The following is a 22,007-nucleotide window of genomic DNA, read 5'->3' as shown; positions in this document are numbered from 1 at the left end:
TTCTAAAAGGTCTTGTAGGTCTTCATAGAACCGTTCAACTTCAGCTTCCTCAGCGTTACTGGTTGGGACATAGACTTGGATTACTGTGATATTGAATAGTTTGCCTTGGAAACAAACAGAGATCATTCTGTCATTTTTGAGATTGCATCCAAGTACTGCATTTCGGACTCTTTTGTTGACCATCATGGCCACTCCATTTCTTCTGAGGGATTCCTACCCACAGTAGTAGATATAATGGTCATCTGAGTAAGCTAAATGAGATAAGCACTCATTATAAGAATCTCCTCTGGGTTGCAATAGTAATTTTTTTTTTTTTTAAGAAAAATAAGCTTTCTTTTTATGAACTTTTGGAAAATAACTTGGATGATTAAAAGTTGGGTGATTCAATAGAAATAATTTATATGTGCATGGTACTCTACATGCTGTTTTGATGGATTGGAAAACATTGAAAGGGCGATATACATTTCAAGTGATTTTCTAAGAGTAGAAATCACACCATGATTGTGATTTAATTCTATTATTGAAGACCTTATTGCTCATCATGAGAAGCTATAGAAATCATTTTCTCTTAAACTATTGATTCCTAAAACATAGCTATAATTTTTTTATACGCCTATAGGTTTTTCAAAATGAAGTTAACTCAAGGAAGCTAAAAGTCTTTCTTAGAGATTTCCAACATAGTGATGATTTTGAAGATCAGTTTAAAGACGAGGCTGAAAGGTATAACTCATATGCTTATTTAGTAAGTTTTCTACTTATTCATATTCATAGCTAAACCTTTGATGGAGGCTGAATAGCGGCCCTCAAATGTTTGATTATTTTTAAAAATATAGTACTTTGTAGTAAGTACAATCTGACTTATCTAGAAATAGGATGTATTTATGATCTCATAAATATGATATTAACACAAGAAAAAGGTATTCCTAAAGAATTCAGTTTCTCTATCATCTCAACAATTACCCAGTTCCAAAACCTTTGTAAGTGTGTTTTGAGTTCTTGGATGGGGCAGTGTACTTGAAGTAAGGTAAAGCTTAGTACACAATTAAGTTTTATAAGACATTACATATTTCCAGAAAGAAAATAATGTATACTAGAAATGGAACTATTATCATGGTGAATACTATATATGAAAAAATTTAAAAACTTGGAGAAAAAGTAAATTTCCATTAGAAACAAAAGAAACAGTAACTTTAATGCTTATAAAATATTCTAATTTAGGTGTTATGTACAAAGACATTAAATAAGAAAATATTTTATTGAGTCATATTTTCTTAGAGATTTGTAAGTAATATTAGCTACAGTCACTGGAAGAGCACTGCATAATAAGGTATATAGTATACAGTTGTATAAACAACTTTCAGAAATGCATTAAATGAATAATAAATAACATTAATTCAAAAGTGTTTTGAGATAATATTATATGTTACTAATATATACTAATTATTAGATACTAATTACATACTAAGCACTGTATACAAATACAAAATATTAATAGTTCTTGTTCTGTAGTTTACTGTTGGGGCTCAGACACCTAAAAGAGAAAGTTAAATACAGTAGTAAATATTGTTATAGAATCAGAGTCCAAGGATTGTGGGTACAGAAAACAAAAACTATGCAAGGGGGAGAGTTCTCCAGCAGCTGTTTTGAGGAAAAGAGATTTTGGTTGGATTTAGGATCTTAAATAAACAGAGATTCAGCAGGTGAAACAAGGGAAGAAAATTTCAAGCTGTGGGAAGAAGTTTGAGTAAAAATAAGGAGCCGTGAAAATATCTTATTATTGATGAGAAATGTTATGTGTCAAGAGTTATAGGATATACGTTTCTTGGAATTCCAGGAAGCTTGGGAAGATGAGAGACAGAAAATATAAAGTGGGCCATAGTTTGAGTGAACTGAATATATGTGAAACCAAGGAGTACACATTTTATTCAGTCTGTTAGAATGAAAATAAAGCACAGATGGAGTCTTTTTGCATCTTCCTGTCTGTCTATCAGTCATCCATCTATCTGTTATCTATCAGGAAGGAGGCTTGATGCTGAAAGACAGCTGCTAGGAAATGGAGAAAGTGGATGTTTACAGTAACTCAAGAAAGGGGGGAGGAGCAAAGAGTTAGGAACCTGTTATGACCCACAGAAACAAAAGGGAAAGACATTTACTTTGTTAAGGCTGAGGCATAAAGTACATAAAGGAAATTAATAGAGATGAGGACAGAAAAGTAGGCAAGGGTGAGACTATTAGCCTCCTGGATTTATGGTTTCAGTGAGGAGCCTGAGTCTATCCTGAGGTTGGTGGGAAAGTACACCACCTAAATTTTCATTTAGGGGAGAATTTTCTCAGAAATTGGAGAGCAGACCCAGAAATCACATTAGGAGCCTTTTGCTAAATGGGCTTGCAAATGAAAGTGCAAAAAGAGCCCAGCTGATAGCGTAAGTGAGTACACTGAGTAGTGAGAAGGTGGAAAGGAAGTGGAAAGGGAACGTGGGCTGGTATTTGAGAACCTGATAGAGTATATAGCACAGTATTTCGATGGAGATAGAAAGATTAAAGGGTTTTTTAAGGGTTTTTTATTTTTAAGATGAGAGAGAATCAGTTGATTCATGTCTATTCTTACGATATGGAAGAATTTGTAGGTAGGGAGAAATTAGTTATATTAAGAAAATATTCAACATTCAAAAAACTAAGATCATGGCATCCGGTCCCATCACTTCATGGCAAATAGATGGGGAAACAATGGAAACAGTGACAGACTTTATTTTGGAGGGCTCCAAGAGCACTGCAGATGATGACTACAGCCATGAAATTAGAAGATGATTACTCCTTGGTAGAAAAACTATGATCAACCTAGAGAGCATTTTAAAAAGCAGAGACAGTACTTTGCCAACAAAGGTCCATCTTGTCAAAACTATGGTTTTTCCAGTAGTTACGTATGGATGTGAGAGTTGGACTATAAAGAAAGCTGAATGTGGAAGAATTGATGTTTTTGAACTGTGGTGTTGGAGAAGACTCTTAAGAGTCCCTTGGACTGCAAGGAGATCCAACCAGTCAATCCTAAAGGAAATCAGTCCTGAATGCTCATTGGAAGGACTGATGCTGAAGTTGAAACTCCAATACTTTGGCCACCTGATGCAAAGAACTGACTCATTTGAAAAGACCCTGATGCTGGGGAAGGTTGCAGGGAGGAGGAGAAGGGGACGGCAGAGGATGGGATGGTTGGATGGCATCACCAACTCAATGGACATGAGTTTGAGCAAGCTCGGGAACTGATGATGGACAGGGAAGCCTGGTGTGCTGCAGTCCGTGTGGTCGCAAAGAGTCGGACACAACTGAGCGACGGAATTGAGGTGAACCGAACTGAAGAAAACATAATTTTAGAAAGGTGTCTCAGAGGAGACAGCATAGAGGTGAAAACATGAAAGGATTAATTCTGAACGTGGAGAAAACAAGGAATAATGAAGAATGTTGATGCACTTAAGTGTACACTTTTAAAGAGAGTAAGTTGAAAAAGTTCTTACTTTCTGGCTTACATTTCATGGAAGGGGCTGCACTGTTGCTAAGGCAGAGCATTGAGAAAGGTAGCACATGAGAACGGTAGTTCAGAAATTAGGAGTGGTAGAGTAAACGGAGTAGACACACCAGTGTTTTCCAAACGGTTCTCTGCTGATGCTAGAAAGCCCAGTGACCCCCGTGCTTATGGTTCTCCGCTGATGCTAGAAAGCCCGGTGACCCCCGTACTTTTCTTCTACCGCAGCCTGGATAAAGCACGAAAGAAATGAATAGGGGGACTGATCTAAGGTGGCTGGTTTGCAAGCGAAGTGAAAGCTAAAGTTGGAGTTTGTGATCAGACGTTGGGACTTTGGAACTCTCTCTTTGAAACTGGGCCAGTTCCTGGGGTTGACAATGGAAGCGGGTGGTTGAACTGAAATGGAGGTGAATGTCAATTGACTAGTTAATGTAGATTATCAGAGATTCTCTCTTAAATACACGTACATTCTCTAAGCCATGGACAAATATAAATTTCTTTTCTAGTGAGAATGACGGCACCTTGCGGAAAACCAGTAGCTTCTTTCTAAAGCAGAAGTCGAGCAGTGAAGATGAAGAGCTTGCAGGGCCTTCCCATCCTGCACTTCAGGGTATGACCTCATCCCGTTTTATTAGCAGATTCTTGATGAGGCTCTATTTCAGAGGTATGCACAAAGAAATTTCTAATAGAGATGCAGGAAAAGAGCTAGGAAAAACTTTTTCAAAAGGGAAAAAGATGATTTTCTAGGATTTTCCTTTAAAAATGAAGAAACTGTTCCATACCTCACATTAATAAAGGCTACATTTCTATCTATTCTTTCTTTAAGTATTTTAGTATAGCAAACATGCCAATTTAATAAAATGAGCTGTTTATTTCTTAACAACTTTTATAGAGTAAATATGACCTGCTTCTTCATTTACTTAATTTGAATTTGTTGCACAATAGTTACTTTGTACTCTTGCCTGGAAAACCCCATGGACGGAGGAGCCTGGTGGGCTGCAGTCCATGGGGTCGCTAAGAGTCGGACACAACTGAGTGACCTCACTTTCACTTTTCACTTTCATGCATTGGAGAAGGAAACGGCAACCCACTCCGGTGTTCTTGCCTGGAGAATCCCAGGGATGGGGGAGCCTGGTGGGCTGCCGTCCATGGGGTCGCACAGAGTCGGACACGACTGAAGTGACTTAGCATTAGTAGCAGCAGCAGTTACTTTGTAAGTAAAATAATAGCTTTTTTGGGGGATTATACATTATCATATGTGGGGAAAAAAGAAAATATAGGTATGAATGATAAAGTAAACCATAATACTGTCTCTGCCTTCTCTCAGCAGTTTTTTTCCCAGCAAGGCTAGAACACATTGAGAAGCCAAATGGGTGTTTCTGTTGGGGATGGAAGATGATAAAAATGGCTTTGAATGGGAATTTTGTCTGCTCCTTGGGCTTCCTAGTGGCTACTTCCTGGTGGCTCAGATGGTAAAGCATATGCCTACAATGCGGGAGACCTGGGTTCAATCCTTGGGTCGGGAAGATCTCCTGGAGAAGGAAATAGCAACCCACTCCAGAATTCTTGCCTGGAAAATCCCATGGACAGAGGAGCCTGGTAGGCTACAGTCCATGGGGTCGCAAAGAGTCGGACACAACTGAGTGACTTCACTTCTGGGCTTCCTAGAGATACTTGTGGGAAATTTTAGGATTTCTGTGACTGCCTCTCCCCACCAACAGTTCCTCATTTTTGCCTCTAGAAAGAGCTTTTGGGTATAACAGGGTCCAAGACAAGATGAGTTTCTCATGGCAGTGCAGATTCTTAGAAACTTCTATCTTTTCTTTATGCCAGTTCTTTTGTTTAATTGCTTCTTGTGTATTTTTGCTGGTATTTACTTGATTTTTGTTATAAGATTTGGCTTTGGAAAGAGATTTCACTTACGCATTTTACCTCAGAATTATTCTGGTTTTTTTTTTTTTTTTAAATGAGAGCCCTTTTATGTATCAGGATTTCTCTCTGTTTTTCTGGCTGTGTTGGGTCTTAGTTGCAGCATGTGGGATCTTTGTTGTGGCGCCAGGCTTCTCTCTAGTTGTGATGCATGGACTCCAGAGCGCATGGACTTTGTAGATTGTGACGTGCAGTCTCTCTAGTTGAGGCACCTGGGCTCAGTAGCTGAGGTGTGTGGATTTAGTTACCCTGAGGCATGTGGGAACCAAGTTCCCCAACCAGGGATCGAACCCCCTGCATTGGAAAGCAGATTCTCAACCACCAGACCACTAGGGAAATCCCTCAAAATTCATATTAAAAAAAATTATTTTAATATTGACTTTCTAGATTTATGGCATTTTGGCCAGTGTACATGATCTTTAAAATTTTAGATATTTAGAATCTAGATTATTGACATGACCTAAAAGACCATTAGTTTTTCAGAAAATTTCCATATGTACTATTAAATAGAATGTATTCTCTTTTGTTATGATTGGTTACAAGTATACAGCTATATAATATAGATCTGTATCTGTAGTATAATATATCATTATTGTTTTTGTTGTTGTTCAGTCGTTCAGTCATATCCAACTTTTTGCAACCCCATGGACTGCAGCATTCCAGACTTCCCTGTCTTCCACCATCTCCCTGAGCTTGCTCAAACTCATGTCCATTGAGTCGGTGATGCCATCCAAATTACTTACAATTGTATATAGCATACAGAGATGTATGTTATACATTTATTTTAGTGCTATCAATTATATAGATCCTCTTAATCCTTGTGATGTGTGTGTGTGTATGCACACGTGCATGCTTGATCGGTTTTAGAATTAGAGTCAGAGGTGTGTTAGACTCTGCATATACTCTCATCTCAGATTCCAGGATCCAGGGACTTCTAAACACTTGGTCCCAGAGAGGACAAAAGTTCTTTCTTTTTCCCGTCCATGTCTTGTATGTGTTTTGTTTTAGTCCAGTCACTCAGATGTGCCTGATGCTTTGTGAGCCCATAGACTGCAGCATGCCAGGCTTCCCTGTCCTTCTGTATCTCCCCACTTCTTTACCATTTGAGCCACCAGGGACACCCTCTGTATCTCCCAGAGTTTGCTAAAACTCACGTCCATTGAGTCAGTGATGTCATCCAACCATCTCATCCTGCGTTGCCCCCTTCTCTTCCTGCCCTCAGTCTTTCCCAGCATCAGTGTCTTTTCCAATAAGTCGGTTCTTCGCATCAGGTGGCCAAAGTATTGGAGTTTCAGCTTCAGCATAAGTCCTTCCAATGAATATTCAGGAATGATTTCCTTTAGGGTGGACTGATTTGATCTCCTTGTTGTCCAAGAGACTCTCAAGTCTTCTCCAACACCACAGTTCAAAAGCATCAATTCTTTGGCACACAGCCTTCTTTATGGTCCAACTCTCATATCTATACATGACTACTGGAAAAACCATAACTTTGACTGTATCAGCAAAAGTAATGTCTCTTTGTCAGCAAAGTCATGTCTCTACTTTATAATGTGCCAAGTTTGCCATAGCTCCTCTTTCAAGGAGCAAGCATCTTTTAATTCCGTGGCTGCCATCACTGTCTGCAGTGCTTTTGGAGCCCTCCAAAATCAAGCCTGTCACTGTTTCCATTGTTTCCCGTTTATTTGCCATTAAGTGATGGGACCAGCTGCTGTGATCTTCATTTCTGAATGTTGAGTTTTAAGCCCGCTTTTCACTCTCCTCTTTCACCTTCATCAAGCAGCTCTTTAGTTCCTCTTTGCTTTCTGCCATTAGGTTGGTGTCATCTGCATAGCTGAGGTTATTGATATTTCTCCCAGCAATCTTGATTCCAGCTTGTGCTTCATCCAGCCCAGCATTTCACCTGATGTACTCTGCATATAAGTTACATAAGCAAGGTGACAATATACAGCCTTGATGTACTCCTTTTCCAGTTTGCAACCAGTCCGTTGTTCCATGTCTGGTTCTAATTGTTGCTTCTTGATCTGCGTACAGGTTTCTCAGGAGGCAGGTAAGATGGTCTGATATTCCCATCTCTTTAAGAATCTTCCACAGTTTGTTGTGATCCACGCAGAGAATTTAGCATAGACAATGAAACAAAAATAGATGGTTTTCTGGAATTCCCTTGCTTTTTCTATGATCCAACAGATGTTGGCAATTTGATCTCTGGTTCTTTTGCCTTGCTTGCCTTGGCATAATTGTCAATATATACACTTAGTCACATTATAAAACAGATTACTTCTCAGTGTATCATATCTATTTATAATGCAATAGTTTTTTTCTAAGAATAGTGGATTTTGTGTAATTTCAAGGCATATAGTCATGATTTTTCCAAAATAAGGACCCTTCCTTTAAAAATAATAATAGACTCTTCACCTCTGGAAAAATAAAATTTCATTAATTCTTAAATGGCTGGCTCTTTACTTAAAAGAAAACAATAAAAATAAAATCTCCCTTCACACATATATAAGTAACTTAGAGATGTGAATTTTTCTCTTTCTTAGGTATGGAAATTGTTTCTGAAAAGGAGCTAGCTCAGTTAGCTCTGGTTCGACCATTAATATTCAATACACAGGAGGAATCAACCATCAGGGATTATTTTAAAATACTTACAAAAAAAGTATCAGAAGATGAAATCACCCAGGAATTTAAAGTAAATATTTTGGTTTTAACCAAGGTCTATATGTGATTTGTTTTTCTACTTCTCGATCAGAGAATATCTGTTTTTTTTTTTTCCAGGTTGAATATATTGTTTTTATTTTTAAATATTAAATTTGTTTCTAAAGTAATGGGTGTACATAGTAAAAGAATAAAATAGCATAAAATGTTATAAAACAGATAAAGTCTCTTTTTCTCTCTTGATTCCCTATACCACTATTAAATCTGTCATATAAACTTTCAGAAAAATTGCTGGCATGTACTTTATTATTTTGCTCTTTCTTTCCTTTTATAAAGAATTCCAATAAGAAATAATTCCTAAATATATTATGAGCATATATAGCTCTATCTCATTCTTTTAAGTATTGCATGGTAGTTATATGAATGAAGACTTTTTTTCTTTAAATAGTCCTCTATGATGAACATTTAGCTTATTACAGATGTTGTTATTATGAAAAACATTGCCCCTCTTCATTCGTGTTCCTATGCATAGTCTTTAGAACAAATTCCTGGAAAGACAACCAGTATTTTGTGCTGTTAGATTTTTGGGTCTTTACTCATCTTTTAAGTGACAGATGATTTCTTGTTGATATTCTAATTGGCATTTCTTAATTTGAGAACAGATAGCTTTCCATATGCTTTTAAGCCTTTCATATTTGTTTTCAGTGAACTAGTTCCAGTTGTTTGTCTAGTTTTCTATTTATTCCTTTTCTTATCAATTATTAACTGTTTATATAATGAAGAAATTACCCGCTTTGTACGTGTTTTGTATAGACGGTAAAATTTTCCACTTTGTTTTTTGTGTTACATGTGTATGCATGTACATTTACTGTGAAGAAATAGCTAATTTTTAATGGTTGAATGTCATTCTTCTGGGGGCTTCAGGGTTTTCTGCATCCTTTAGGGACTCCCCTTTCAATCTAGGAACATAGCAATTATTTCTTGCTTTTTTTCCTAATATTTTGTGATTTTTTTCAATGCATAAATCTTTCATCCAGCTAGCATTTGATTTGTTATAAGATATTTGGTAGGGATGCAACACTCTATAGCTAGTCAGTTGTCCAATGATCCTCTTGTCGCAACTTCTCTTCAGGGATGTGAAATGCTACTTTTTCATATACTGAAGCACCACATGTATTTTATTTTTGTGGTTTTTAAAATTGATTTGTTTATTCATGTACCAAACTTTTAAAATTAACATAGCTTTGTATTATATTTTACCATCGATTAAGACTCGTCTTCCCTCATCACTCTTCTTTTATAGAATTGTTCTGCTTCTTTTTACAATTGCTTTTTTCTAGATTACTTTTAGAATTGGTTTGTAGAAAGATTAAACTGTAAAAATAGGTGTGGAAATTGTTTCTGAAAAGGAGCTAGTTCAGTTAGCTGTAGTTCAACCATTAATATTCAATACTCAGGAGCAGTCAACCATCAGGGATTATTTTAAAATACTTACAAAAAAAAGTATCAGAATATGAAATCACCCAGGAATTTGTGGTAAATATTTTGGTTTTAACCAAGATCTATGTGCTGCCCTGATATTATCTTATAGCTTAAAACCTGGATCCTCATTCTCCGTTGCAGTAGTGGCCAACATTAACTTATGGTAGTGCCAAATTGGCTACCCAAGAGTTACTGAAGAGGTTTTCAAAAGTGTGCACCCTCAGGCTTTCTCCGCAATTGTTCAACTAGAGTAGGGCTGGGTGCGTGCCAGTTCCCTCTGTGTGTGAGACGAGGCCTTCCTGGTTAGTTTGAGTCCCCTTGTGTTCTGCATGCCTGCGTCCTGTGCTGTTGTTGCCATGCTGCTGATTGTTTTCTAAGAGGACCTGTGTACGCCCATGCCTTTATTACTGTTCCCCTACCTGGTGTGATACCCATTCGCCTCTTCTTTCCTTTCACACACACCCATTTCCATGCTGCTAACTTCTGAGCCTCGAAGGCTCAGTTTAAGTGCTGCTTTCCTTCGAGGAGCTTTCCTTTCCGTGCCTTCGAGTGCAGTCTAGTCATTCATGCTAGCGTGTCTCTACATTGATCATGTGGCCACCTCTCTAGCTGCTGTTAACTTCTTACGTATAAAGCCATTTTCAGAGTCATCGTTGTACTGCAGAATGTGGGACAGTGATGAGTACATACTAAATGTTCATTTAATGTCGAATTCACAGTTGGTAATAAAGTTTTGAAAAGAAGAATTCTTTAGTGTTCTAACTCTAATTTCTTCATGGGGCAAGGAGTAAATTGTGAGAATTTATATTTTGTTTCTGTTATTTTATTATTTTCATTTATAAAATGATAGATATAGGGGTTGGTCCTATGAAGTTAATGTTCTGTATTGGCTTTTTATTTTAATGAAAAATGAAAAATCTTGGAGTTCAAGGGAAAAAGTATCTCCAGAGAGTTGAGCATTTCCTTATCAAGCAACTTGCTGATTCATATCTCAAATCCGAGATATTTTATATAGGACTTTTCCAGTGGAGCTCTGACTTCTTTACTTACCATATACACATTTAATATCAGGATATGTCATAAAGGGACTTGAGAATCATGAACACTACACAAAGACAGATATTTTTTCTCCCCTCCTTTTTTTTCTGTCATAGTAAATATATTACGTATATTTCTTACCTTTTAAAGGCTTTGGAAGTTAAGAATCTGCCTGCTGTTTTCCACTCTGGGAATGAACTACACAACAGAGACAAAAATAGATATCGAGATATTCTTCCATGTAAGCTAACAATGGTTTTAATTACTTTCCTATTTACACTTGATAAAAGGTAAGAAGTGGGTTGTATGGCTTTCAGTGTTAGCCGTTTTGACCTGTGGCCATGATGAAGAGCTCCGGAAGCTAGCACCGGCTGACCTGGGCATATTCTTGGTTATCTTAGGTCATGAAGAAGGTCCAGCCTTCTATCCCAGGTAAATCTACTCACTGTCACAGGATTCTTTTCACAAGTCCTTCAACCCTGTTCTTATGCATTGCTGCTGCTGCTGTCGCTTTAGTCGTGTCTGACTGTGCGACCCCATAGACGGCAGCCCACCAGGCTCCTCCATCCATGGGATTTTCTAGGCAAAAGTACTGGAGTGGGGTGCCATTGCCTTCTCCGTTTTTATGCATTACTACTTCTAAAACATCTTATGGCTATTCGAGGTGTTTTGTATTTCCATACACATTGTGAAATTATTTGTTCTAGCTCTGTGAAGAAACCGTTGGTAGCTTGATAGGGATTGCATTGAATCTATAAATTGCTTTGGGTAGTATACTCATTTTCACTATATTTATTCTTCCAATCCATGAACATGGTATATTTCTCCATCTGTTAGTGTCCTCTTTGATTTCTTTCACCAGTGTTTTATAGTTTTCTATATATAGGTCTTTAGTTTCTTTAGGTAGATATATTCCTAAGTATTTTATTCTTTTCATTGCAATGGTGAATGGAATTGTTTCCTTAATTTCTCTTTCTATTTTCTCATTATTAGTGTATAGGAATGCAAGGCATTTCTGTGTGTTGATTTTATATCCTGCAACTTTACTATATTCATTGATTAGTTCTAGTAATTTTCTGGTGAAGTCTTTAGGGTTTTCTATGTAGAGGATCATGTCATCTGCAAACAGTGAGAGTTTTACTTCTTCTTTTCCAATTTGGATTCCTTTTATTTCTTTTTGTGCTCTGATTGCTGTGGCCAAAACTTCCAAAACTATGTTGAATAGTAATGGTGAAAGTGGGCACCCTTGTCTTGTTCCTGACTTTAGAGGAAATGCTTTCAATTTTTCACCATCAAGGATAATGTTTGCTGTGGGTTTGTCATATATAGCTTTTATTATGTTGTGGTATGTTCCTTCTGGAACTGGAGGAATCAACCTGCCTGACTTCAGGCTCTACTACAAAGCCACAGTCCTCAAGACAGTATGGTACTGGCACAAAGACAGAAATATAGATCAATGGAACAAAATAGAAAACCCAGAGATAAATCCACGCACATATGGACACCTTATCTTTGACAAACGAGGCAAGAATATACAATGGATTAAAGACAATCTCTTTAACAAGTGGTGCTGGGAAAAGTGGTCAACCACTTGTAAAAGAATGAAACTAGAACACTTTATAACACCATACACAAAAATAAACTCAAAATGGATTAAAGATCTAAACATAAGGCCAGAAACTATAAAACTCCTAGAAGAGAACATAGGCAAAACACTCTCCGACATACATCACAGCAGGATCCTCTATGACCCACCTCCCAGAATGTTGGAAATAAAAGCAAAAATAAATGGGGCCTAATTAAACTTAAAAGCTTCTGTACAACAAAGGAAATTATAAGCAAGGTGAAAAGACAGCCTTCAGAATGGGAGAAAATAATAGCAAATGAAGCAACAGACAAACAACTAATCTCAAAAATATACAAGCAACTCCTACAGCTCAACTCCAGAAAAATAAATGACCCAATCAAAAAATGGGCCAAAGAACTAAATAGACATTTCTCCAAAGAAGACATACAGATGGCTAACAAACACATGAAAAGATGCTCAACATCACTCATTATCAGAGAAATGCAAATCAAAACCACTATGAGGTACCATTTCACGCCAGTCAGAATGGCTGGGATCCAAAAGTCTACAAGCAATAAATGCTGGAGAGGGTGTGGAGAAAAGGGAACCCTCTTACACTGTTGGTGGGAATGCAAACTAGTACAGCCACTATGGAGAACAGTGTGGAGATTCCTTAAAAAACTGGAAATAGAACTGCCTTATGATCCAGCAATCCCACTGCTGGGCATACACACTGAGGAAACCAGAAGGGAAAGAGACGCATGTACCCCAATGTTCATCGCAGCACTGTTTATAATAGCCAGGACATGGAAGCAACCTAGATGTCCATCAGCAGATGAATGGATAAGAAAGCAGTGGTACATATACACAATGGAGTATTACTCAGCCATTAAAAAGAATACATTTGAATCAGTTCTAATGAGGTGGATGAAACTGGAGCCTATTATACACAGTGAAGTAAACCAGAAAGAAAAACACCAATACAATGTACTAATGCATATATATGGAATTTAGAAAGATGGTAACAATAACCCTGTATATGAGACAGCAAAAGAGACACTGATGTATAGAACAGTCTTTTGGACTCTGTGGGAGAGGGAGAGGGTGGGATGATTTGGGAGAATGGCATTGAAACATGTATAATATCATATATGAAATGAGTCTCCAGTCCAGGTTTGATGCACGATACTGGATGCTTGGGGCTGGTGCACTGGGACGACCCAGAGGGATGGTATGGGGAGGGAGGAGGGAGGAGGGTTCAGGATGGGGAACACATGTATACCTGTGGTGGATTCATTTTGATATATGGCAATACCAATACAATATTGTAAAGTTAAAAAATAAAATAAAATTAATTAAAAAAAAATAAAACATCTTATGCATTGTTGCAGCTAAAACAGAAAGTTTATTACTGAGACATCTTCCCCTTTTGCCACCCTAAGCCCTTACCAGCTTCCCTGATCATTTTGTTTAGACACACAAATACGGTGGTGCTATTTCTATCCTTTGTCCTGAACAATGAAGCTGCCAATCTACCCTCCAACAGGAGGCTTCCCTTTGATCGTTGCCAAAGACTTACTCATTGCTTTCCAGGGCTAGTTTCTTCCCCACCCAGTTACAGATTCATCTGTCTCAGACCTTCCAAAGAGCAGAAATAAAGCAACACAATGTTACTTTTAGGGTGGAAATCTCATTTTTATGCCTCACATTCCTTTCAAAGTCAAAAAAATTTTCCCAAATTAAGTTAACATTTTTCTTCCTACAAAATGACCTTCTTCTTTATCCTGTATCTTGTTTAGTTTAACCACTCATTTGTTCAAGCCAGAGAACCCGCGTCAGCTGCAGTATCCAAAGTGGTCACAAAGTCCTTTCAATCCTGCCTTCTTAATACCGCAGGAGTCCTCGCGCATCTCAATTGCCACTGCCGCTAGCCTAGATTGAGCCTGGTTTCTCTCTCAGCCAGTCTCTGTTTTCTTCACTGCCTCTACTCCCATCTACTCACAGTAGCTACTGAAATAATCCCCCTAAAAGCTCTGAAGGCACAAATAAGTTACACGAAGTGGCCAAAATCCCCCACTTCTGCTGCATGACCTTCTCTTTCCCAGCCTGCACCTGCGGCTTCATGACAGGTTCCCCACGATCAGGTGACCAAGGACAGGAGAACTGGGCCCGGGTAACAGATGGCTCTGCATGCCATGCAGGCTGCGTGCTATGCAGGCAGCACCTAGGAGTAGCTAGCAGCTGCTCCAAGGGCCTTTTTGGGACATGCCTGAAAGACAGTGGTGAAGGGAAGTCCTCTCAGTTGGTAGAACTTTAAGCAGTGTACTTGGTTGTTCATTCTGCTTGGAAGCAGAAATGGCGAGAGGCACAAATCTTTATTAATTCATGGGCTGTAGTCAGTTGTTTGACTGGATTGTCAGAGACTTAGAAGAAACATAACTGGGAAGTTGATCACAAGGAAATCTGGGAGAGATAAGTGTGTATAGATCTCTCTGAAAGGGCGAAAACATGAATATATTTGTGTCTTTTGTGAACGTTCATTGAAGGGTGATTTAAGAAGAGGTTTTAACAATCAAGTGGATAGGATGACCTATTCTGTGGATACTAGTCAGCCTCTTTCCAAATACTCCTGTCATTACCCAATGGATTAATGAATAAAGTAGACTTGCTGGCAGGAATAGAGGCTATGCATGGACTCATCAACATGGACTTCTCACCAGGCTGACCTTGCTATGGCCATTTCTGAGTGCCCAATCTGCCAGTAGCAGAGACCGGCACTGAGGCCCTAAGATGACAGCATTTCCAAGAGTGACCAGCCCCCTAGCTACCTGATGACAGGTTGATTACATTGAATTGCTTCTGTCATAGAAGGAACAATTGCTTTTTTGCAGTCTAAAATAGACACAATATGGATTTGCCTTCCCTGCATACAAACTTCTACCAAATCTACCAAATGGACCTGAAGAATGCCTTACCACCATCGTGGTAGTCCACACAGCCTTGCTTCTGATCAAGGAACTCACTTAGAGGCAAATTATTTGTGACAGTGGGCCCATGATCATGTAATTCACTGGCCTTGACACACTCCTCCTCATTCCGAGGGAGCTGGCTTGATAGAGCAATGGAATGACCTTTTGTAGACACAGTAACAGTGCCAGCTAGGTGGCTGTACCTCACAGGGCTGGAGCAGTGTTCGCCAAGAGGTTATATTTGCTCCAAATTAGGGTTCAATACATGATGCTATTTCTGCCACAGCCAGGAGTCAGGAGTCAAGGGATGGAGATGAGAGTGGCCCCAGTCACTGTCACCTCTGAAGTGAAAGTGGCTCCGTTGTGTCTGACTCTTTGTGATTCCATGGACTGTAGCATGGGCAGCCATTCCCTTCTCCAGGGGATCCTCTCACCTCAGGGATCGAACCCCTGTCTCCTGCATTGCAGGCAGATTCTTTACTGTCTGAGCCACCAGGGAAGCCTCACTGTTACCGCTGCTGCTGCTAAGTCACTTCAGTCGTGTCTGACTCTGTGTGACCCCATAGACAGCAGCCCACCAGGCTCCCCCGTCCCTGGGATTCTCCAGGCAAGAACACTGGAGTGGGTTGCCATTTCCTTCTCCAGTGCATCAAAGTGAAAAGTCAAAGTGAAGTCGCTCAGTCGTGTCCGACTCTTAGCAACCCCATGGCCTGCAGCCTACCAGGCTCCTCCGCCCATGGGATTTTCCAGGCAAGAGTACTGGAGTGGGGTGCCACTGCCTTCTCCGATACCGCTAGTTACTGCTAGTGATCCACTAACACAGGTTTTGCTTCCTGTCGCTGTGACCTTGTGCTCTGCTGGTCTCAAGGTCTTAGTGGCTCTCTTCATTAATGGCATCTGGTATTTGGTAAGGACTTTCCACCTGAAAACTTGAGTCTTCCTTGAAGGGCAGCAAATCATGGAATTATTTGTAGATTGTGGAGTCTAGAAGAATTGCCGCATAATACGAAACAAATGACTTAGGTGCTTTGAATAAATATTCCTTATCTGAAAGGCATGAATAATAATATGACTCTTCAAAGGACTGTTTTGAAGTTCAGATGAGGTGATGCATGGCTTGCGTGTTTGCGCTAAATTCTCTTTTTGAGGGGAACTGAGACTAAACCGCCACCTCCACCTTTCTCCTGTGGCCGCCAGAGCTATTTCTTTCCTGCTGAATACAAGCATACCTGGTCTTATAGTGCTGCACTTTATTGTCCTTTGCAGACACTGTGTTTTTTTTTATAGATTGAAAGTTTGTGACAAGTCTGTGTTGAACACCATTTTTCCAACAGCATTTCTTCACTTCGTGTCTCCGTGCCATGTTTTGGTAATTTCTGCCATGTGTCAGGCTTCGTCATTATTATCGTATCTGTTACAGTGATCTACGATCAGCGACTGTGACGTTACTCTCGCAAAAACAGTACAACTTGCTGCAGGTTCAGATGATGGTCAGCATCTATTTTTTAGCAGTAGGGTATTTTTTTAATTAAAATATGTACTTCATTTTATATAAACATAATGTTATTATTGCACATTTACTAGACTACAGTGTCGTGTAAACATAACTTTTATATGCTCTAGGGGACAAAAAAATTCATGTGGCTTACTTATTGCGATAGTCCCTTTATTGTGGTGGTCCGGAACCAAACCTATGTGGTCTCCGACGTATGCCTGTGTTCTATAGTTTGTTTCTGAAATCCTTTCCTTTTATATATTCCCTTTGTATGTTCTGCATCCTTCAGTATTTTAATAATTATTGTCCTTCTTTTCATCTATTTTTTTTTTTTGGTTCTGGGAAAATTCCTTAAGCTGTTTTCTAAATCACTAATTTGTTTTTCTGTTTTCTTCTCACTTTAGGGATTTTTAATTGATAAATTGTGTTTTTTATTTGAAAGCAAGCTTTTATTACTTTAGATTGTTTAATTTTTACTTATTAAATTCCCCCTTTGAAAATAAAAAGTTACTTCCTACTACAAAACGGTACATATTCACTGTAAAAATTTAGATAATAAAACAGCCCCTACTAGCATTTGGATAAATGCTGTGCTGTGTTGTGCTCAGTTGTGTCGGACTCTTTGTGACCCCATGGACTTCCAGCAGCCTGCCGGTCTTCTCTGTCCATGGGATTTTTCAGGCAAGAATACTGGAGTGGGTTGTCATTTCCTTCTGCAGGGAATCTTCCTCACCCAGGAACTGAACCCACATCTCCTGCATTGGCAGGCAGATTCTTTACTTCTGAGCTACCAGAGAAGCTCTTATATATGATATATATGTATATATACATATATATGATGAAAGATCTCACTTTAATACTCTTTTACCTCCTTTGTAATTTAATAATGTAACAAATTTATATCAATAAACAAACATATATATGTATATCATCCTTTAAATAATAAAATAATGTTTGCTGAGATTTTATTTAAAATACAAATAAGAGTTTTTAAAGTATTCTTCTCTTATAGAAAGGAAGATATTTGCTGTGATTTCTCAGAATGGTATCCTTTTGTGGAGTACTAGGTATCTTTATATATCTAGTGATTGTTTTGTCTCTTCATATTTACAAGGAGAGATTTATGTCTGCTATTTTTGAATTTGAGAAAGGTTCTGTCAGAACTGGTGTAAGCCCTGTTCAGAGATCTTGTCACAGTGTGTTTGGTAGATGAGTGGGCTTCCTGACTTGAGTACTAGGGAGGAGCTACTGGTGAGACCCCTGCATGGCAGGAAAAGATCCTCTTTTTATTCTCTCTGTAGGAGCAGTGGTGGAACCAGAGCTCCAGATGTCCATGTAGAGTGAAGAGAGAGTTCCCGGGCCACTGAGCCACGTAATTGGCTTTTCCCCTCTCAAATTTGTTAATAGTCGTCCATACTTTGAGCAAGTCCCCTTTGTAGCATCCTTTTGCCACAGTACTTTTGCTTTCATGAGCATGCTGCTTCACCGGTGAAAGCTGAGGATGGATACAAAAGATGGCCACTCTGTGTGCAGGCAGTCGATAGAATTCTAATAATCCTAGAATTTGTATAAACTATCCCAGTCTTTTTTTCCAAAAACATTTGTTCCTTTCTGGCCACTGCTGCTCTGAGCTTTCAGGTTCTCTGGATTTGTAGGAGAACGCCATTCATTCACTTGCTCCTTCTGAGGGCTCCTCCTTTGCTGTGTTTAGTTATAGGCTAGGAGATAGATACCTCCCTTGGCCTATTCCTACTTGTGCCATATGTAACACAAATCTCTCAAGATGTCTGGATACTGCTGGCATTCTTCTCTTTTTAGTAGAAACCGATTTTTTTCTAAACCTTACTCTAATTGTATATTGCTAGAAATTTCTATGCCATCTTTTCTATTAGTCAAAGAGATAAACAGATTTACTTTTGTGAAATGGTTTCATGAAATCTGCGTGTATTGCACATCCTGCTTTTCCTTTATCTACTATATGTTTCTGTTTTTGTAATAGATGATTCAACACGTGTTCCTCTTGGAGAAAACAAGGACTACATCAATGCCAGTTACATTAAAATAGCCAATTCTAGAGAAGAGTACTACTATATTGCTACCCAAGGGCCACTGCCAACTACCACGAATGACTTTTGGCAAATGGTTTGGGAAAATAACTCTAATGTTATTGCCATGATAACCAAAGAGAAAGAAGGTGGAGTTACCAAATGCCACCATTACTGGCCTATTTCTATGAAGAAACCTTTGGAATTGAATAGCTGTCGTATCTTCCTGGAGAACTACCAGATACTTCGGTATTTCATCATTCGAATGTTTCAAGTTGTCAAGAAGTCTGTAAGTTAAAAAATAAAATCAGCATTAGATATATATTTCCTTATATATGCACACATGTCAGAGAGGAAGTTAGGAGTAAGGTGGGCCATAGCTGGGGACACTTGTTTAAAGTAACTTGTTTTTACTTCTCCCTGCTACCAGAAACTAAGACAATGCCATTTCTTCTTCTGCCTAACCAAACTCTGACTGGAGAGACGAAATAATTGAAAAGGAGAGTTGGGGCGGTTGAGAAAGAGTACTGGAAGTTACCTAATCCTGGGGTGTGCTTTGGCTATCTCTGCTGAGAGGGACAGATGTGATGAAGTCCTCGAGACGTGCTGATAATCACTGGGCCGGGCGTGGCAGCAGCTGTTTGGGGCGCTCACTGGTCCTTGCAGTTACTGCGCTCAGTGGATGGTAATACCGAGATCTGTATGAGCTGCAGAAAGGAGGCTCTCTTTTGGTTTGGACAGATGATTTGCTAGAGGAGGTGACATCTGAATTTATGCAAGTGAGAAAAATGAAAACAGTAAGTAGATGATGAAGGTATAAAATAGCATGGGGCATATGTACAGAGAGATGTGGGTAGTTAAGAGTTTCTGGAATGTAAAAGTTCAAATGCCAGGGAGAAATGAGAGATGAGATGAGGCTATAGAAAATAAGTAGAGAAAGCCGGAACATGAAATGTTTTGGATTTCAGCTAAGGAGCACAAACTTTATTATGAAGATAATTAGGAGACATTGAAGAATTTTATTAAGAAGGGTATATGATCAACTTAGGGCAACTAGCAATTAGACAGAAAGCAAAGACTTTGATGCTTTTCTGATAAAATTGGCAGACTTTATATGACTTATGACTTGTGACTTATAAGGAGTGTTCAAAAATTATACTGTCCAATGTGATAGCCACATTTGACTGTTTTAGATTTAAATTATTTAAACTTACATAAAATACCAAATTTAGTTCCTCACTTGCAATAGCCATACTTCTAGTGTTTAATCACATATTACTAGTGACTACCACATGGGCAGCACAGATACAGAGCGTCTGCATTCTTGTAGAAAGTAATACTGGGAAGTATTGGTCTAGAATAATCCATAGAACAATTCATGTCTTGCTCTAACAGACTCAGAAAATAGCAAAGGAATGAGTTATAAGAGAAAGTGATGTTACATTGCTCTAAGTGGATTTGATTAGCAAGTAGGTAATACATGTGTTCTATAGGAGTGAAGGGGTGGGAGTTAAATTGGAAACTTGAAGAGTGATGAGATTTGGAATCATCACCGAAGAAGTTGGTTGGAGCACAGGCAATGATCAGGAAAAGGTTGCTGAAGGTGCTGAGGTTGGAACCCATAATTTGCTATAACAATAAAATATGCAACTATGTGATTTTTTTTTTTTTTTCCTAACCATGGGATTCCTGAACAGAGATTATGGGACTGATTCAGGGAGGGATGTTGCTCAGGATATGTGGCAAGATTCAAAGGATGAATGGAGTTGACAGTTTGGTAAGAGAATGATTTAGATAATCAGTCATAAAGTCTAAACTTAGGGAGATGAATGGAGTCAGCAGCTAGGAGGAAATAGAGGACGTCAAGGGCAGAATTCCATCTAGTCACATTGTTGGAGGTGAAGCACAGATAAAGCAGTAGCATAAGAGTTTTTGCTCAGAAAATGATGTTGGAATCTGAGAACTGGAAGATTTTTGATACTGGCCATTATAGGTGATGGTGAGTCCAAGAAGTAATCACACTGTGAGGACTAGAAGACATGAATGGCCTCCTCTGTAAGAGAGAAATAAAAATGTGAGGCCAGCGTGTCGGTTTGGCTGTTGAGATCCCAAATTTGCCCTGTCAGAATCTGTGGTAAGGTGACAGTGATGAGAAGACAAAGTTAAGAGGTATGAAACTTAAAAAGAAGTGGAGTTTTTGTACAAGGAGAAGAAATAATGAGTTGGAAATTGTGTTGGGCAGCAAGGAGAATGCAACTAATCTCTAGACTCTGTAGTACCTGGAGCACAGGAGAATAGGTTGCCTGGATTAGAGAGAACTGCAGAGTGCAACACCCATGGAGGCAAGGCAAGGAAGTAGAAGCAGCATTTAGGGAAGTGATGATGCCTTCCAAGAGTTCACTGTAGCATGGGGGCCTGAGGAGATCAAACCAGTCAATCCTAAAGGAATTCAGTCACTGGAAGGACTGATGCTGAAGCTGAAATTCCAATACTTTGGCCACTCAATGCGAAGAACTGACTCATTGCAAAAGACCCTGATGCTGGGGAAGATTGAAGGCAGGAGGAGAAGGGGATGACAGAGGATGATATGGTTGGATGGCATCACTGACTCAACGGACATGAGTTTGAGCAAGCTCTGGGAGATGGTGATGGAGAGGGAATCCTGGCATGCTGCAGTCCATGGGGTGGCAAAGAGTTGGACACGACTGAGCGACTGAACTGAGCTGGGGGTCTGAGTGAGAAGGGAGATATTGAAAAGATAAAGTCGGGAGAGAGACAGAAAGAAAGAATTGAGGAGTCTGAAGATCAGAGTACACAGTGGTGTGACCAGGGAGGCCGAGAATAATAACAGTGTTTGAAATTGACGTCGGGCTTGCTAGCTGCGTGTGAGGCCCTGCCTTTGCTCTGTGCTGAGGCCCTGCCTTTGCTCTGTATGCCCGGGGATTTGCCTGAGGCCTCCCTCTCCTAACACTTGATTCCCCGATGTGAACCAAGTACTGTGTCAGGCGCTGGAGGTAGAAAGCAGGCACAGGCTCCACTCTTAGAGTACTTACAGTCTAGTGGGGAAGGAAGACACCAGTTCTAAATGGCATGTGATGTGTGCTGTGGCAGAGAAGGACAGCATGCTTGGAGAATATAGGTCAGGTGGGAGGCCCAGAGGAACAATCCGTCTGAAAAGATTCAAATGTTCAGGTCCACCTGTGGAGTTGGCAAGGTGATCTAGAATGGTGGCCTTTGGACTGATGTTCCCAGATCTCAAGACCATGGGGCTGACGTTTGAAGAATCTGCCTCATGTACTGGGTCAGGAAA

General features: G+C 39.3%; 1 protein-coding gene across 9 annotated transcripts in view; it reads left to right on the top strand.

The window, feature by feature from the left end:
- The window catches only part of PTPN20 (protein tyrosine phosphatase non-receptor type 20), a 123,813-nt gene that overhangs the window by 30,259 nt on the left and 71,547 nt on the right, over window positions 1-22,007 (top strand). For 8 of the 9 annotated variants that reach the window (XR_009734257.1, XM_061405611.1, XM_061405614.1 and 5 more), the window contains 5 exons: window positions 620-720; window positions 4,024-4,127; window positions 7,987-8,135; window positions 10,772-10,862; window positions 18,652-18,986. Coding sequence is in view for 8 of the 9 variants with exons in the window: in XM_061405611.1 (XP_061261595.1) it covers window positions 620-720; window positions 4,024-4,127; window positions 7,987-8,135; window positions 10,772-10,862; window positions 18,652-18,986 (780 nt within the window). In the remaining variant the exon portion in view is untranslated. The remainder of the gene's footprint in view (window positions 1-619; window positions 721-4,023; window positions 4,128-7,986; window positions 8,136-10,771; window positions 10,863-18,651; window positions 18,987-22,007) is intronic. The other variant, XM_061405615.1, reaches the window with a different exon arrangement.

The sequence above is a fragment of the Bos javanicus genome, chromosome 28 (assembly GCF_032452875.1).
Source record: "Bos javanicus breed banteng chromosome 28, ARS-OSU_banteng_1.0, whole genome shotgun sequence".
Lineage (NCBI taxonomy): Eukaryota > Metazoa > Chordata > Mammalia > Artiodactyla > Bovidae > Bos > Bos javanicus.
Note: the sequence above shows the minus strand (reverse complement) of the source record. Positions and strands in the feature narration are given on the sequence as shown.